Source organism: Anomalospiza imberbis, chromosome 1, assembly GCF_031753505.1.
Source record: "Anomalospiza imberbis isolate Cuckoo-Finch-1a 21T00152 chromosome 1, ASM3175350v1, whole genome shotgun sequence".
Lineage (NCBI taxonomy): Eukaryota > Metazoa > Chordata > Aves > Passeriformes > Viduidae > Anomalospiza > Anomalospiza imberbis.
The window spans coordinates 151,161,786-151,180,366 of record NC_089681.1 but is presented as its reverse complement, the minus strand read 5'-3'; the positions used below and the strand labels follow the sequence as shown (position 1 = coordinate 151,180,366).

Sequence of the window (18,581 nt, the reverse complement as noted above, 5' to 3'; positions counted from 1 at the left end):
GGCTTTCCAGCTGCCACAACTCGGGATCATGGCAGCTGAGTTGGGAATAAAGACTTTATTTGGATTTTCAGTGGCTTTTCCATGCAGAGCTATTCCCGTTCCTGGCTTCTGAAGGTGCAGAAGTGGCTGTGGCTGGGGTTGAGCTGTGGTTGAACCTCCCTTTGTGTCCTCCACAGCAAAGAGGCCCAGAAATGTTTCTGTGGCTCCTCCAACTGCCGGGGGTACCTGGGGGGGGAGAACAGGGTCAGCATCCGCGCGGCCGGAGGGAAGATGAAGAAGGAACGCTCCCGGAAAAAGGACTCGGTGAGTTTGAGGATTGAGCCTCTGGGATTGAGCCCAACCATTCCCCAGCACTGCCAAGACCACCCATGTCCCCAGGTGCCACATCCACGTGGCTTTAAATCCCTCCAGGAATGGGGATTCTACCACCACCAGCCCTTTCCGTGAAGGAATTTCCCCAGTATCCGACCTGAGCCTCCTCTGGCACAGCTTGAGGCAGTTTCCTCTCATCCCGTCACTGTTCCTTTAGGAGAAGATGACTCCTGATGACCTCAGGGTTCAGTCTTTCCATGGATGTGTCATTAAAGGTTGGATTGATGATCTTGGAGGTCTTTTCCAACTCCAATGATTTTATTTCACAAGGCCCCTCAAGATGTGTGTTCTCTTGGATCTTCAGTTAAATCCAATTTCCATTCTCCTGTTTATTTAAAGTCCCACCAGAGAGTGACTTTCCCAGGTTCAGTATTTGCTTATCCATAACTAATCCCCACCATAAATTGGATTTAAAAATGTGGGTTGCTTTCCATGATTTTTAAACATTGATGAAAGGTGAACAATATTGGCTTTGCAATTTAGGGCATCACCTGAAATTTGGCAGCTCCAAGGGCAGAGTTTCACCATTTCCAGGTTGGGAGGTGGAATTTTAGAGACAACACGTGAAATTGCAGTGATGGGTTCATGCCATGTGGAAAAAATGCAGAGAATCCAGAGCAAGAGTAATTTTTTTGGGGTGAAATCTTCTGCAAGAACCTGCACAGGCTCTTCTTTAATTCCTACAAATTGTAATTATTCCATCCTTGAAGGGACAAACCTCTGTTCCTACAGAGAAGATTTATTCCTAATTCTTTTGGGAAGTTTAAAAATGCCAGTTTCATTTAAATGTGCTGTATCAGAGAGTGAGGAAACCAAGAAATAATTCCTAAATCATTTATAGGGTATTTTAAAACACTAATTAGTCACTAAATGAGAGGGTGGTATTTCATTGTGCATATGGAGAAGGAATCTCTGGTTGTAAGGATTATGAATCTGTTATAGTTTATAACCCATAAATCATTACAAATTTATAAAGAATTTATACAACTCAGAGTATAAATAGTAAGTTTTACCTGCAATTAAAGATAATTTCTTCGTTTGTTTTCCTGCATGAAAAGATAAACTCAGTACTGAGAGGGTTTTGGTGCAACCACCTGGAATTTCCAGCATTTTCCTTAGGGAAAAGGGAGCTTGGAGTCAGGGAATTCCCTGGCCTGAGCCTGAGGGTGTTTTCCTGTGGCTGTGCAGGTGGATGGGGAGCTGGAGGCGCTGCTGGAGAACGGGGAGGGTCTCTCTGATAAAAACCAGGTGCTCAGCCTGTCCCGGCTCATGGTGCGGATCGAAACCCTGGAGCAGAAACTCACCTGCCTCAAACTCATCCAGGTGAGGAGTGGCCTGGGAAGGGGGGGGGATCCATGTCCTGTTCAAGTGACATCCTCAGAGGAAGAGGGGGAGTGTGGGAGGCAGGTCCTGCCCTTTTTGCTGCATCCCAAGCTCAGCTGAGCGGCTCCAGGATCCATTGTCCTTCAGTGTTATTCCCCAGTATGAGCTGTAGTGGTTGGAGTGGTCCTGCTGCCGGATCCCTGCTCCAATCCCAGCAGTTCCAGCCACTCAAATCAGCTTGGACCTGCTCAGGTGCAGAGTTCTGGCTCTGCCACGGCTTTGACCATGATCCCAGTGGAGCAGTTTCCCATGTTTTTGCCTGGAAGTCTCTGACTATTCCCACATGTGGCTCTCCAGAACACGCACTCGCAGTCCTGCCTCAAGTCCTTCCTGGAGTGTCACGGCTTGTCCCTGCTCTGGATCTGGATGACGGAGCTGGGCGACGGCAGAGGAAGCACGGCCAACAACCTAAAGCTGCAGCTGGAGGTCAGTGATTCCCTGGGATTGGGAGCTCTCACAGAACCCTCGAGGTGGGAAAAGCCCTTTAAGATCGAGTCTAACCATTCCCCAGCACTGCTGAGGCCACCACTCACCCTTGTCCCGAAGTGCCACATCCACAAGGCCCTTAAATCCCTCCAGGAAAGGGGACCCCGGCCCGTGCCAGGGCTGGCCAGCCCTTTTTGGGGAAAAGGGTTTTGGCAGCTTTGCTGAATGCTCAGGATCACCAGAATTTTCCTTCTCTTTTTTAAAACACAAATCTGTGCCAAGTGTTCATGGAAAACAACCTCAGGTGCCTCAGAACTACAGGCCTGAAACTTCTGCCCTGAGGCAGATCCTTAATAGATGGAAGGAATTTGCTCCTGTGGTTTTCCTTAGATTCCTGACATAGATTCCATGAGCCAGACTTAAAGGTTGTTGCTGTTGCTGTTTATTCTGTGCTGAAGCACAGGGAATTTGAGATCCTGACAGTCTGAAGTGGAGCTGGAATGTTTCAGTTTTCCATAAGCAATTTGGGATTGGATGCCCAAAGACTTCTGGAGGTTCAAGGTCATTGAGTCCAAGCTGTGCCTGATCTCCACCTTGTCCCCAGCCCAGAGCACTGAGTGCCATCTCCGGGTGTTCCTTGGACACCTCCAGAGATGGGACTCCCACTATGTCCCTGAGAGCCCATTCCAATGTTTAACAACCCTTTCCATGAGGAAACTCTTCCCAAAATCTGTCACCCATGACCTGTGACCGTCGTTAGATAGATGAGATCAGATATTTAGATTTTAGATTCTGTGCTATTGGGAAGGAATTCTTGGCTGTGAGGGTGGTGAGGTCCTGGCACAGGTTGTCCAGAGAGGTTGTGGACTTCCCATCCCTGGCAGTGTCCAAGGCCAGCTTGGACAGGGCTTGGAGCAACCTGGGATAGCTGAAGGTGTCCCTGCCCATGGCAAGGAGAACTGAATGAGCTTTACGGTCTCTTCCCACCCAAACCAGGATTTTATGATCACCTTGATAATCCGGAGTTAATTCTTCTTGAGAAAAGTGAATTATTCCAGGTTGGACACAGCTTTAAATCCTGCTGGCTCTGACAATGCCCTGCTTGTCCTTACCCTTAGATCATGAAGACCCTGGAGCTGCTGCCCATCCCTACCAAGAACATGCTGGAGGAGAGCAAGGTGCTGCCCATCATCCAGCGCTGGGCTCAGACCAAGACGGCGGTGCCGCAGCTCAGCGAGGGCGACGGATATTCCAGCGAGAACACGTCCCGGGCCCACACCCCGCTCAACACCCCGGAGCTCTCGGCCAAGCAGAGCGTGGAAGGTGACACGGACACCCCCAAGAAGCTGGTGTTCCGCAGGCTGAAGATCATCAGTGAGAACAGCATGGACAGTGCCATCTCGGACACCACCAGCGAGCTGGAAGGGAAGGAGGGCAAGGAGGACCTGGACCAGCTGGAGGCAGCCCCAATGGAGGTGACGGAGGAGCAGCAGCAGCAGCAGGACATCAAAACTGCTGTGGAGGCGCCGGTGGAGAGCAGCAAATCCCAGCCTGCGGAGCTGGAGGCTGAGCCCGAGGCAGAGGTCAAGGAGAGTAATGGAGCGAAGCTGGAGGAGCCCATGGCCATGGAAACGCCATCGCAGGATGAAGAGGAAGGAGTTTCCGACGTGGAGAGCGAGAGGAGCCAGGAGCAGACGGATAAAATTGTGGATGTGAGCGACTTGGCCACCAGGCTGCTCGACAGCTGGAAGGAGCTCAAGGTAAGAGGCAGCTCCGTGCAGCTCCAGCACCTGGAGCTCAGGAAAACATGGATTTGGTGGTGGTGTGGTGCAAATGGGGCTGGTTTGATGTCTTTTGGTCAATATTTGGTAACTAAATGGCCTTTTCTACACAAAAAGTGCTTTCTGTATAAATCCTCTGGTGGCAGTTGCCCTGGGTGTGATCTGAGGAATGTCCAGGTGTTGGTGAAACCAGCAGCTGGTTGGGTTTGGGCACGCAAGGACACCTTGGTCATCCCCTTAGACTTCCAGGGAATGGGCAGCTCTGAGGGACTGAGATTCCCATGAGCATTTTGGGTGGAAGTGGCCCGCATCCCTCAATGTGGAAACAGACTGATGGACTGTCTGCTCCTGAATTCCATCCTTGGAAGTGTTCAAGGCTACTCCTAAATGCCCCATCCCTGGAAATGTCCAAGGTTGGACAGGGCTTGGAGTGACCTGGGATAGTGGAAGGTGTCTCTGCCCATAACAGGGAGTGGAATTGGATGATCCTTAAGGTTCTCCCCGGCCCAACCATTCTGGGATTCTCTGAATCGAGTTATCCCAACATCCCCAGCTTTTCCTGTCCTTTCATCCTCTGCTTTAGATCTGCACCATGTGGAGCCTCCACAGAAGGGTCTGTTGGCCATGCCAGGTTCTCTCAAAGGCAGTGTTGGATCAGCCCCTGGGTGTTCACACTTGGAAATGCCCGGATTTGGGTGTTATTTGGGACTTCAGTGGTTTCACTCCCATCAAGGTCTTCTGGAGCAGAAAACCTCTTCAAGAGAAAGGCTTGGTGGCTCCCTCTGTCCTCTGGAATTGTGTCCTAGTCCCATAAGTCCCATAGGGACCAGTGGGATCTGCAGCCAACAGCTTCTTTTTGGTGGGATGTAGGATGATATTCCAGTAACGGTTCTAAACTAAAAGAAGAAAGATTTAGCTCAGTGGTTAAGAAAGAATTAATTCCTCCTGTGAGGGTGGGCAGGCTCTGGCACAGGGTGCCCAGAGAAGCTGTGGCTTCCCCTGGATCCCTGGCAGTGTCCAAGGCCAGGTTGGAGCTTGGAGCAACCTGGGATAGTGGAAGGTGTCCTTGCCTGTGGCAGGGGTGGCACTGGATGTCCTTTAAGGTCCCTCCTCATCCAAACCATTCCATGGTTCTATGGATCTCACTCTCCACTCAACACTTCAGCCATTCCTTGGGTTTCTTTAGATCTTTGGAAACTCTTCGCAGATCTGCTGCTCCTGTAGCATTGCATTCCATGTATTATTTCATATTCCTTACATTGAAGGGCAGGAGGGCTGGGAGCCTCTTCAGCATCTCCAAACCCAGTGATTCCTGAGCATCCAGCAGGAATTGAAGGCACTGCCACAATTCCAGCTTCTTGTGGGCTTAGTGGGACTTTGAAGGTTCTTCTGCCCTTCTCTTAATCAACTACCAGCCTAGCTTTAATTACTGGAAGTTGTTTTAAGCAAATTCATGTTTTCTGATGCATGGTAGAGCTAAGGAGTTTATTTACCCATTGACTTTGATAATGAGGAGTGATTGGAAGAGGTTAATTACAATAATAGGTGTTAATTGTGCTGCAGCACCAGCACAGGTGGAGGAGACCTCACCTTTAGCTTTGCTTGTGCCATTTCTGGAGCTACAAACATCAGGATTTAGAAATGCAGAGATTCCCGGGAAAATTTATGGACATTTTACTTCAGTCGGAATTTTTCAGGAGGATCAGAATCTACTGAACTTTTACAGATTTTGGGCACAATCATTTGTGACACAAATCTTAGAGGGGGGAAGAAGTGAGGTAAAACACATTTCTGTAGAGAGGCTGGGCTGTGGTTTGGTGTTTTCCCTCCTTTTTTCCAAATGGATCTGATCATTTACCAGATTTGAATTTGCAGACTCTTGGTGTGGTTTTCCTCTTGAAACGACACCGTCAGGTTGAATTGGTGGTTCAGTTGGGAAAAGTCCTTTTCCATCATTGCCAAGAGAATTGTTAAAGTTGGGAAACACCTCCAAGATCAAGTCCAACCTGTTTTAAACTAAAAGTTAAGTCTGGCCTTAGTGGTCCTCTGCTGTGGAGACTTGTTTTGGGTATCCAGACTGAGTTGCTCCTTTGGAACAGTTGTGTTCCCTTCCACACTCATGTAGGTGGAGCAGCACAGAGAAACGATAAAATATTAATAAAATATGTGAAATTTCACAAAACTCCCCCAAAACTTTGCTTTAAGACCAAATTTGATCTGGTGGTGTTGTTTTATCTCCAGGATTTGTGTTTTCTTTGGAGCTTGGAGAAGCTCAGCTTGGGAATCTGCAGAATTTTGTTGCAGTTGTGGTCGGACCATGGAGTCCCGACACATTCCCATATTTTAGATGTGGATTCTCATCCTCTCTGTGTATTTATTAATGAACCTCAGGTCATGGTCTGCTTGTAGGGATGGGGTTGGATCTCATGGGCTTGGAGTAATCCCAGCAAATCCACCCCAAAAAAGCAGGATCGTGACACGGGGCTGTGACAATTAACTTCTCTCCTATAAAACAACTGTAGGGAAACTGGGAGCTGGGGATTTATCCTGTCCTGGACTTTTTCATGGCTCTGGGAGTTAACTGCCTCTGTCCAACTCTCACCTCATAAGGTGCCACCAAAGCCCACCCCGGATGTCTAAAAGACAAATCTAGGCTGGAAGGGGGATGGATAATTCACCCCCAGGTGCCTTTCCCAGCACATCCAAGCTTTGGAAAAGCCGGGTTTTTGGAGTGGTGGAACACCTGGCCTTGGCTGGGGGGTGGGAGGGTCGGAAACATCGTGACTTAAGCGCTGTCCTCTCCAGCCTTGCTGATGACCCCCTTGTAATTTCCACCGTTTCCATCCAGCTTCTCCGGGCAGCCAGAGCTGACCAAGGGGCTCCTTTTCTCCAACTCCATGCGGAAGAAGGGAGAGGACATAGCGCGAAGAGCCGGGAAGATGGTTGGGAAGCTGGCTGATGCATGAGCAGTGTGATAGGTGAAAGGAGGACAGAGGTGGTTAACTCGGGGATGCCGACGTTATTTTGGTGCGTCCATTGCCGGCAATGGACGTCGCTCCGGGGAAATCCCAGCTCCTGGCCTGAAAGGATTAAGTGAGCTTAATTTTTTTCTCTACCTCTACACACAGGACTTGTAAGTCCTTCCAGGGCTCCAGCACTCCGACCCCGTGAGGAGTGCTGGCCACAGCCACACCCCTGGCACGACACACACTCACATTCCCAATGGGATGAGTTTTCAGCCCGGGCTCGTGGGCGCTGTTCCCGCTCTCCGAGGAAGCGCTGCATGGCTTCTCCTGGGCTGAAAACTCCCTCCCAGTGCCAAAGGCTGGCTGCTGGACACCCAGCAAGGGCACAAGTGGTGGTCCCACATGGTTCTCCCAGGTGGATTGTGCTCAGGTAAGGCTCCGTGGGCTGATTCATGTGGAGAGGCCCATGCTGGAGTTGACATGTGGTGTGATGGCCAGCAGACCTCTTGGAATCACCAGGACATGCCGTAGGGACAAGCTTGGGAAGCTCTTCCCAACGTCCTCTTGAGGGCTGAGGTTGAGTAGCTGAGTTGAGGGACAGAGAGAACGTTTTGGTGCCGCTCTGCCTCACGTGGGACCGAGCTTTGGGAATCTTCCCCCACCCTACAGGAGGCTCTCACCTTCTGGGAAAGGGCAGCTGGGAGTTGTGGCTCTGAGGATCCACAGGCTCTTTCCTTGTGACTTGGAGAAGGTCTTGGTTTTAGGAAAAACTTTTTGGAAGAGCCAGTCTTGGGTTTAAAATGTTTTAGTTGGATACTTCTGGCCTTGCGAGCGTTTGCAGTGACTTGGAGCTCAGGGCTGAGTCCTCACCCTGACTTGGGCCGAAGTGGATTTTTTTTGCACCCATCTGGGAGCTTAATAATCATGGAATCAGGGAATTGGTGAGGTTGGAAAAGCCCTCAGAGATGATTGAGTCCAGCCATCCCCCAGCACTGCTGAGGCCACCACTGTCCCCTGTCCCCAAGTGCCACATCCACAAGGCTTTTAAATCCCTCCAGGGATGGCTACTCCCCCTTGCCCTGGGCAGCCTGTTCACTGCTGGACAACCCTTTCCATAAGGAATTTTCCCAGTATCCAACCTGAACCTCCCCTGGAGGCCGTTTCACCCTGAATGGGATATCTTAGGTGACCAAAGGCAGCTGAGCTTCCTTCATCCGCTGGGATGATCTTTCCAGGTCTTTGATTTATCCTGGTAAAGCCTCTTGAAGCTGCTCTTGCCTTTCCCAGTGAAGCCATCCTGGAGTGCCTGGCTCCGGCTCCGGCACGCACATCCCATGCTTTAATCAGGAATTTTATAATTTGTTATAACTTAGAGCAAGGAATGGTTGGGGGAAACAATAGGATTGGGGAGCAGCCAGGCCGTGGTTTGCTGTGGGATCTTCTTGAAGAAGCAGGGATTTCATGGTGTTGGTCCTTCCTCTTGTTCTGCTCCATCCCCTGGGGTCGTGTTGGAGCTGCAAGGGAAAAAGAGGAGAGGACAGAGGAAGGGAGGGAAGAGGATCCAGCCTGGTAGCGGATGGATTTGGTTGTGTTGTTCCATAGACAAATCAACAGAAGTTCATAGAATCATAGGATAAACTCACGGAATCATTAAGGCTGGGAAAGACCTCCAAGATCATAAAGTCATTCAGGAATGACTGGCAGCTGAGGGACAGATTTGTGGAGAAGGTTCCATCAAGACACATCTTCCTTTCCCACTGCAGAATCCTTTGAGTCGTGACTCCATCCTGCAGCTCTCTTCCCTTTCCCAAGCCAAGGCTGGGTTGTGCCTGAGGCTGGACAGCCTAAATCCCATTTTTCCGCCTCTTGTGTGTCAAACAGACTCGTGTCACTTTTCCTTCTGCATTTAATTTTCCTTGCAATCCCTTCAAAGTTGTGCTGGAAGCTCGGGAGCCATTTGGAGCCCGTTAGCGGCGGTGGCGTTGATTGAGGAATTCTGCAGCTCCGAGCCAGCAGCTTCCGTTTCCAAAAATAAAATCGGCTTTTCTTGGGAGTTTCCCCAGCGTGGTCTGACCACCATCTGCTTTTCATGGAGCAATTTGGACAAATCCCTCCGTTTGTTGCTGGTTCAAAGCCTTTGCTGCCTCCATCTTCCCACATGGAATGGATGCTGGAGGCTCCATTGAGTGGAGCTGGAGTTTCTCTCCAACAGCACGGAGCTCACTCCCTGCTCAAAATTACTTCGGATTCTGGACTTCCTGGACATTTTAGGGCTGGCCACTTTGTTGGGATGGATCCTGGAGTGGGCTCCCCCAGTGTCCTGGTGAAGCTAAAGCAAGGCGTGGCAGGAGTGGCAATGCCAGGATTGCCAAGTCCCCTTACTCCAGGTGCTCCTTATCCTCCTTCTCTTCCCACTGAGCCTTTTCCCACTGATTTCTCCTTCCCCATCCTGCTCTTTAATGGGACAGATCTTTTTTAGGAGCTGGGGACTTGGTGTAGTTTAGCTCTTCCCAACACTTGTGTTGTCCTTCTGCTCCAGGCAGTTCATCCATGATCCCATTCCTTGGTGGCTCCTCATTCCCCCAGGGTAGACTTGTGGGGATTTTTTGGAGGTGCTGCTCTGAAAATGAACATTTTTAGGAGTTTAATGTGGGAAAAAAAGAAAAAAAACAAAAACTGGCAAAACATATTGGTGGAAGGTGATTTTGGGGCTTCAGAACCTGCCCCTGTGGTCACCTCCGTCCCACACAAGGTAGGGAGAGGCAAAGTCATCCCTGCTATCCATAGCTATGGAATTCTGTAGGAAAATAAAATTAAATCCATAGATTATGGCTGGATGGGGCTTGGAGCACCGTGGCCTGGTGGGAGGTTCCCTGCATGTGTTAAAGGTTGGAATTGGATGAGCTCCAAGGTCCTTCCAGCCCAAACCATTCCACGAGTCCATGATTCCATTATATGGATTACATCATTTATAAAGATATAAATCCTGTATAATTATGGGCTCATCCTGCATCCCTCCCTACCCCAAACATGGAGCTGCTGCTTTGTTTCTTTATATTTCATACAAAAAACCTGGATTTGGAGTATTGTAGCCCATAGCAAACACATAAAGTTTAAAAACTTAAATTTGAAGGGCATTTCTTGGGAATTTCAATGCCTCTCTTTTTTGTAGATGCTTCAAACTCCATGTGGTGTGTTTGGCCTCCACAGAAAAGCAAAAATATCTTTAAAAACCTAAAAATCTTGGCTCAAATCCCTCTTTTTTTAGCCAGCAGCAGCACTTTTGAAATGGTTTTGCCTGGTGGACAAACCACAACAGGGTTTCTTCTCCTTCCCTTTTTTTTGCTAAACCAAATTCTCATTTTTAGCCCATCCAGTGCTGGGGGTGGACCCGTTGCTAATGAGCCCCCTGAGCCACCCGTTAATTATTTCCCAAACAGCTTTAAAAACTCAAGGAATTTTAAATAAAAGAAGATATTCTGTAAAATCTGAGAGTCGAGTCAAGGTAAACTCCACATTTCTGAATATGTGGAAGCTTTAAATTCCCAACTGGAGCAGCCTTCACCCCCCAGGAGCAGTCAAATCCATCTTTTTTCCCACTCTGCCTCATCCAGGGCCTGAATGAAAGGATATTTTAGGGAAGGTGCTCTGGGAAAGCTGGAATGTCAGCACAGCTCCCCAGAACAATTTATTTGTGTTAAACTGAGCTTCTCCTTTGTGATTTAATGGGGTTTTTTTTGGGATGCAGCTGCTGCTGCAGCAGGGATGCTCCACCAGGCACAAACCAGCTGGTTCATCACATTCTGCTGGAAATAACTGGGAATTCTTGGGAATACTGTATTCCTTCAGGAAGGAAACAGAGCAAGGGCTTGATAGAAGCTGGAATTAAACAAAAATGAGGGTTTTTTTCCCCAGCCTTCCAGTACTTGGACAGTCAGGAATGCTGTAAAACCTCTGTAGGATCATGAGCATCACTGAGGTAAAACGGGATTTACACTGGGAATGCCAGAATATTCCAATTAAAAATACAGTGGAGCATGGAAAGGTGCTAATAAACCTCATTTCTTACTTGGAGGGATGCACAGTTGGTTCCAGTGACATGGGAAGGGCTGTTCCTGCCCAATCCAGGGGGGATCAACAAGGATGTTGTGCTAAACCTGGACTTCAGGGAAGTTCTGATCCTCATTTCCCTTTCTTCCCACGGTGCCATCTCCACCTGGAGTTGCCAGGACCTTTGGGACCATCCAGTGCCACCTTCTGCCATGGCAGGGACACCTCCCACTGTCCCAGGCTGCTCCAGCCTGGCCTTGGACACTTCAGGGATCCAGGGGCAGCCCCAGCTGCTCTGAGAATTCCATCCCAGCCCCTCCCCACCCTCCCAGCCAGGAATTCCCAATTCCCAGTCTCCCATCCATCCCTGCCCTCTGGCAGTGGGAGCCATTCCCTGTGTCCTGTCCCTCCATCCCTTGTCCCCAGTCCCTCTCCAGCTCTCCTGGAGCCCCTTCAGGCCTTGGCAGGGGTTCTGAGCTCTCCCTGGATCTTCTCCTCTCCAGGTGAACATTCCCAGTTCTCCCAGCCTGGCTCCAGCCCTGGAGCAGCTCCGGGGCCTCCTCTGGATCTCTCCAGCAGCTCCAGGTTTTCCCTGTGCTGAGGGAGGAGCTGGATGAGCAGAGGGTTTGGGGTTTGCTGCTGTTGAGGGTGTGGTGGGTGTTGGGGTTTGATCTCAGCAGCTTCAGCAGGTCCTTGGTCAAAGGGGTCACTCAGATCTGGGCCTGGTCCTCCTGCTCATTTCCCTTGGGATGCTCCCACATCAAACATCAGAGCTTGGGAACATCATGGAAATGTGACCCTGTCCCCAGTGGGGCTGTCGGGAGCTGGGAGAAGCCCAGGGATGGTCCATGATCGGTGGGGGGCAGATGTTGGCCACCAGAGCCAGGGTCACAGAGCCATGGAATGTCTCCAGTCAGAAGGGATCTGTTGGGATCACCCAGCCCAGCTCCCTGCTCCTTGCTGGGTTATCTCAAACTGCCTTGGAGACCAGGACAGGGACAGCAGGAGCTGCTGCTGGGACACTCCTCCGTCACCTTGGAAGGTGTAGGACCCTGCAGCTCTGCCCAGAGCTCTTGGCCCAAAATTCCACTGAAATCCAACAAAAATCAAACACCAAGCAGAGGAAATATGTGGAAAGCACCACAAAAACCCCAGAACTTTCCTTCAAGAGACCCTTTTCTGGTGGTTTCTTGTAAATGTATGATTTATGGGATTCTTGGCTGTTTGGGGTGGTTTTGGGAGCAGCTGGAGTTCTGACCCTGCTCATGGCTTTTCCTCAGGAGGTCTATCGCATCCCGAAGAAGAGCCAAGCAGAAAAGGAAAGCAGTGGTAAGTGCTCACCTTTTCCCATGGTGTCCTCTGCTCCCATGAAACTGCTTCATTTGCCCAGCTGGGAATGTCAAGGGATGTTCTGCCTCCATAGCTGCTCCTCCTGGGAAGAGGGAGGATAATCTGAGTGGTGGGTGGGGAGAGATGGGGCCCTGAGGGTGACATGGAGCAACCTAGAATTAAAATCATGGAATTGGTGAGCTTGGAAAAGCCCTCCAAGATTGAGTCCAACCATCGCCCAGCACTGCCAAAGCCACCACTGATCCATGTCCCCAAGTGTCACCTCCACGTGACTTCTAAATCCCTTCAGAGATGGGGACTCCACCCTTGCCCTGTCCCTGGCCATCCTTTTCCATGAGAAATATTCCCAGTATCCAACCTCAACGTCCCCTGGCACAACTTGAGGATGTTTCTAAGAGAGGGGAGCTCTTAATACCCTAATGATAAAAATTCCCTCCCTTTTCCCCCCTGTTTTCCCAACAGCTGACCGTGGGAGAGACACAGCCGGGCTCCGGGATCAGACCCCCACTCCCAAGAACCCCATCCTGAGCCGAGAGCGGGATCCAGAGCGGCAGAGCCAGAGCAAGGAGAGGAAGAGACGGAGAGATTCCCTGTCCCCTCCATCCTCGGCCTACGAGCGGGGGACAAAGAGGCCGGAGGACAGGCAAGTGGTGGCAGGGAGCTGCCATATTCCAGGGATCTGCCACATTCCTGGGTAAAACCTCCAGGAAAAACCATCCTGGAGATCTTTGGCGTCCCCCCCCCAAGGAAGGGAGTTTGCTCCTGGAGGAATTCTGGTGGTGAGATTCAATCCTGGTGGGAGTTGGGTGGTTCCTTGGTGTTGGTGGCTTCTTCTCTGGGATAATCTGCACCTCCATCTTCAGGTATGTTTTGGGAATGAGGTGGGAAATGAGGGAAGCTGTGCCAGCTCCTGCACAGAAATTAGGGATCATGGAACGGTTTGGGTTGGAAGGACCTTAAAGCCCATCCAGTCCCACCCCATGCGATGGGGGCACCTTCCACTGTCCCAGAGTGCTCCAAGCCCTGTCCAGCCTGGCCTTGGACACTTCCAGGGATGGAGAATCCAGGAATTCCAGGATGCAGCCCTCCTAATACAAAGAGTTCCCTGGGTCCTTCAAAACCCATTCCCGTCTCCTGCTCCACCTCTTCCCATTGTGTTGGGAATTGTTCTGAACTTGTAGCAATCCCTGCCTGTACAGGAGGGAGCAGTGCCCAGACCAGGATTTCTGACTCCAAAATTTCCTTGATCGAGTGGTTGTTCCCTAAAAATACCTGTAAGGACAACAGTCCAGGGGGCTGTGATCCCAGCAGGCTGCTCCCAAGTCTCCTGCCTTTCCTTGGGAATGGCGGCATCACTGCCACGGCTGAGCATGCAGCTCCTGATGAAGAGCAGGAAAATATTCCATGTCTTGCAGTTCAGAGAGACTGGAGATCTTGTTAAAGGCAGCAAAAATACCATGGAATTGCCTTTAAAGAACTCACTTCTCTGTTGTCCCTTTCAAAGCCACTCCATAATTAGGGAACAATTGGTGCCGAGTCAGCCAGACGAGGAAACCTCGTGTTGAGCGGAGCTGGGAAAGTTGGAAACATCTGGATAAAAAAATACAGATGTAAATCTATCCCTCTGTAACGAGGCTGGAAACATCCCCAGGAAGTAAAACCTGGATTTTTGGGGTTGTTTTGAACAGAACAAGGTTTTTTTGGGTGAGCAGCTGCTGCTCTGGCTCTTCCCCCTGTGCCGTGTCCGTGTCAGCGAAGAACCAAATTCCTTCTCTGGGAATGTTCTCCCCACTCTGAGCATCCCTCTTTGTTATTCCAAGGATTTAATAAGGAAAATAATCAAATAGATGGAGAAAGGAACGCTAAACCCTCAGTTTCCTTCTTCCCACTCTTTCCATGGCAGCTGCTTCTCTTCCAAACTCTCCAGGCAGTGCCAGGAAAGACTTTAATTAGGGAAATCAAACTCCTCCCGGCAATGAGGTTCCCATTAGCGGATCCTGCAGCTCCTCTGGGAATGCCAGGAAACAGCTCCAGCGGATCTGTTGGTAGCAATGTGCTTTTGATATGTAAATGGATCCCGGGAACACAGAATATATGGAGAATATCCTGGATGCTTTGTAGAATCCATTATATTTAGGCTGCAAAGCATTTTTCCTTGTAATCCCTGTTTTACCATACTCATAACGTCTGGCAATATCCACGTTTGATCTGAAATTTTCCTTGGTTGGGCTTTGATCAAAGTCCTTAGGCTTTTTTTTCCCCCTCCTCCTTTAATTCCCTGGAAAAATCCCTCCAGCTGCAGCGCCTTTTGGGATGAAAACTCTTTAAGGAATTAAAAAAACCCATCCACACCATTATTTTTTGAAGCTGAAGCTGCGGTCTGGGAACGAGCAGAATTCCAAACAGGAATGTGCTGCTTGTGATTCCCTTGTTCTTTGGTGTGTCTGCAGCTCCCATGTGGGGGTTCCAGATGGGAAAGATGGAATTCTCACCCCAGCACTGGAATTTGTGGGGGAAGGTGCTGCGTTGTCAGTTGCTCCTGTTTGGGAACCTTTTCCAAATTCCTTGTTTGTCCTGCTTTGGGAAAACGTGGCAGAGTGTTTCCCGCAGGGCCTGTTTGGGATACCCTGCAGGTTGTGACCTTTCCTTTAGTTCTCTTGGAGATGTTCCCTCCCTCTCCAGGTATCCTGGAACAGCTCCTCCAGACAACTTCTGTGGCATCCTTGCATCTCCATCTGCACCAGGCTGACATTGGCCAATCCACTGGGATTGCTCATCCTCTGCCCTGGATCCCTGTGGATGAGCAGGACCAGCGGGTGTTTCTTTTCAGTTGGTCAAACAGCTGGAAAAAAGGGAATGTTTTTAGGAATTCATGCTGTTGTTGGGCATTCCAAGTTTTCCACTGTCCCTTTTGCTGCTGGAGCCCTGGGCCTGCAGCTTCCTGAGGCCTCACAGCCGCTTTCCCTGTTCCCTCTCTCCCAGGTACGACACCCCGGCGTCTTCCAAGAAGAAAGTCCGGCCCAAGGACCGCAACAAGCTGTCCACGGAGGAGCGCCGGAAGCTCTTTGAGCAGGAGGTGGCCCAACGGGAAGCCCAGAAACAACAGCAGCAGCTCCAAAACCTGGGAATGACGTCTCCGCTTCCCTACGACTCCATGGGCTACGGAACGCCCCACCACAGCTTCATGGGATACCCACCAGGGTACCCCATGCAGGCCTACGTGGATCCCAGCAACCCCAACGCCGGCAAGGTGCTGCTGCCCACGCCCACCATGGACTCCATGTGCTCTCCGGCGGGATACGAGCATTCCCAGACTTTGGTGGGGCACACGGTGGAGCCGGCCCTGAGCACCCCGCAGCCGGTGCCCGTCGTCCAGCACGTGGCCACCACCATGGAGGTGACCACGCCGCAGTACGTGGCCCAGAGCGACACCGTGGTGCACCAGGAGGCCAACGTGGCCGTGGTGCCGGTGGCCACGGCCGGGGCGGTGCAGAGCCAGAGTTACGGGGTGTGGGATTCCAGCCAGCAGCCCGCCGTGGCTGTCCAGCAGCCCTATTCCCCGGCCCAGTCCCAACCGGCCATCTACTACCAGGGCCAGACCTGCCAGACCGTCTACGGAGTGACCTCGCCCTACTCGCAGACCACCCCGCCCATCGTCCAGGTAATTCCAGCGGGGAGCACCCACGGAATCAGGGGAGCCAGCTGGGAAAAACACATGAGTTACTCACCCTGTGCTTCTCTTATTGGAGCATCTTCTTAGGTCTTCCCAGGGAACTTCCTGCCCAAGAGTAGGAGCAAAGCACATTCCAGGGTGTTTTCCATCTACAAACGGCATAAATTAGAGAATCATGGAATCCTGGAATGCATGGGGCTGGAAGGAACCTTAAAGAGTGTCCAGTGCCACCCACTGCCATGGGCAGGGACACCTTCTGTTATCCCAGATTGCTCCAAGCCCTGTTAAACGTGGCCTTGGACATTCCAAGGGATGGGAGATACTGAGAACATCCAGGGATGGAGGATATTGAACACATCCGGGGATGGGGGATATTACTGAACACATCCAGGATGATGATTCCATAGTTGTTGGGCCCAATCAGGAGTTTGCAACTTGCAGCAGTACTTTGGTTTTTTGACTATTGAAGGGAGATCTGTGGATAAAAGCAGAGGAAATGAGTAAAACATGGATGTGGGAGCTCAGCTTCCACTGGCTTTTAGAAGTAGAGTCTGGAGCTACCCGAATTAATGATAGTCCAAAAATCTGAGGGTGATATTGGGAAGGAATTTCTGGATGTGAGGGTGAGGAGGGGCTGGGATGGAATTCCCAGAGCAGCTGTGGCTGCCCCTGGATCCCTGGGACGTGTCCAAGGCCAGGTTGGATGGGGCTTGGAGCAGCCTGGTCTGGTGGAAGCTGCGCTCCTGCAGCGAAGGTTTTTTTGGGAACAGCAGCTGAGTGTGGTTCCCTGTTCCAGAGCTACGCCCAGCCAGGTCTCCAGTACATCCAGGGCCAGCAGATCTACACGGCTCATCCGCAGGGAGTCATCGTGCAGCCCCCCACGGCTGTCACCACCATCGTGGCGGCCGGACAGCCCCAGCCCATCCAGCAGGTGAGGATCCGAAGGGATGGGGAGGGTTTTCCCCTGGGATAAAGAGCTGCCAGGGCACCTTTCGTGAGCCCTCACAACTTTCTCTTCATCTCTTCCGTGCTGTTTGCAGCCAGAGCTGGTGGTCACCAACAACCTCCTGGATCTGCCTCCGCCTTCCCCTCCCAAACCCAAAACCATCGTCCTCCCTCCCAACTGGAAAACGGCCCGGGATCCTGAGGGAAAGATCTACTACTACCACGTGGTCACCAGGTGGGTGTGGACATCGCTGACCCCTGTCCCCAAGTGCCACATCCACAGGGCTTGGAGGTCTCTCTGGGATGGGCAATCCACCCCTGTCCAGGGACACCCCTTTCCATGAAGGAGTTTTCCCAATATCCAACCTGAACATCCCCTGGCACAACTTGAGGCCGTTCCCTCTTGTCCTGTTGCTTGTTTTTTGGGAGAAGAGCCCAGCTCCCACGTCCAAGGGAAGAGACGTGGTTTTCCCAATGTTTTTCCTGCACCTTTCCCATCAGTTTTGGAAAGAACCAGGTTTTGGCTCAATCCCTATGAATTTACCTGGAATTAAAATGGATTTTAAGTTTCTAAAAAGGACTTCTTAAAAATTTCCAACTCCATGGGAGGTGTGGATGAGGATCCACCTCTGAAGGGATAAGCAGGAATATTTTCTTCCATATCAGTTTCCTGCTGTCAGTTCTTGCTCCTGGAACACATTTCCCTGCATCCATAAATCTTTTCCATCTCCCTCTTGGATTCCTCCCTGCTCCGTGGTACACAGCAGAGCAGGAGACCTTCAAACACCTGCAGTTCAAACCAGTGGAGCAGGAATTAGTGAATTGTGTTGTTTGGAAGTCTCGGGATGAGATGAGGAGACTCCAGGGAGCCTTGGTGGATGCTGAACCTTCCCTGGGCTCTTTGCTGGGATGTTCCCACCTTTCCATGCTGGGAATTCCATCCTGGTGATGAACACTCTTGATCCCACTGTGTCACCATGGTAGAAAATGGTGCAGATTCCCTTTCTTCCGTTCTCCCTGCTTGGTTTTAACCTTCTCCAACTTGGAAACCTTCACATTAAGAGCAAGGTTGTGAATTCCATGTGCCAGGAATTCTGATGGCTGGTGGAATCTGGATGTCCCAGTTGATGGGATAATGCATGAGCAGGTTCCAGTTCCTCTAAGGAGGTGACAATGGTGTGTTTTCCTTCCTCCAGACAAACCCAGTGGGATCCTCCAACCTGGGACAGCCCCGGCGACGACGCCAGCCTGGAGCACGAGGCCGAGATGGACCTCGGGACCCCCACGTACGACGAGAACCCCATGAAGGTGAGGAAGACAAATCTTTTGGGATAGACCACGGGATGGGAGGTCAAGTGTGGAGCTGGGAGGTGGCAGGGGGACAGAAGTGACCCCGGATCCTTTGGAGTGGCTCCATTGGCCACACTCAGGGCTCGGCTGTTCCAGCCACAGCTCGAGTGGGCACTGGATTTCCCTGAAGTTCTGCCCTGGATTCCAGCCTCTGTGTGGAGCTGGCCAGAAAAGTGGGAATGAGGGGGAGTAACACTGAAAAAGGACAAACTAAGGGTGTAGCTCAGGAGCCTTTCCCATACTTTTATGATTCCTTAAAAAGTTGGAGAAAATCCATGGAAAGAG

At 51.0% G+C, this 18,581-nt stretch overlaps 1 protein-coding gene across 2 annotated transcripts in view; it reads left to right on the top strand.

The window, feature by feature from the left end:
* SETD2 (SET domain containing 2, histone lysine methyltransferase) overlaps nucleotides 1–18,581 on the top strand; it is a 39,988-nt gene that overhangs the window by 14,268 nt on the left and 7,139 nt on the right. Inside the window, exons 8-17 of one of the 2 annotated variants that reach the window (XM_068176457.1) lie at nucleotides 177–303; nucleotides 1,561–1,695; nucleotides 2,053–2,181; nucleotides 3,300–3,941; nucleotides 12,259–12,307; nucleotides 12,791–12,971; nucleotides 15,311–15,989; nucleotides 16,798–16,932; nucleotides 17,042–17,181; nucleotides 18,143–18,254. In XM_068176457.1, coding sequence (XP_068032558.1) covers nucleotides 177–303; nucleotides 1,561–1,695; nucleotides 2,053–2,181; nucleotides 3,300–3,941; nucleotides 12,259–12,307; nucleotides 12,791–12,971; nucleotides 15,311–15,989; nucleotides 16,798–16,932; nucleotides 17,042–17,181; nucleotides 18,143–18,254 — 2,329 coding nt within the window. Of the gene's footprint in view, nucleotides 1–176; nucleotides 304–1,560; nucleotides 1,696–2,052; nucleotides 2,182–3,299; nucleotides 3,942–6,810; nucleotides 7,056–12,258; nucleotides 12,308–12,790; nucleotides 12,972–15,310; nucleotides 15,990–16,797; nucleotides 16,933–17,041; nucleotides 17,182–18,142; nucleotides 18,255–18,581 lie in introns of those variants that run through there. The other variant, XR_010994472.1, reaches the window with a different exon arrangement.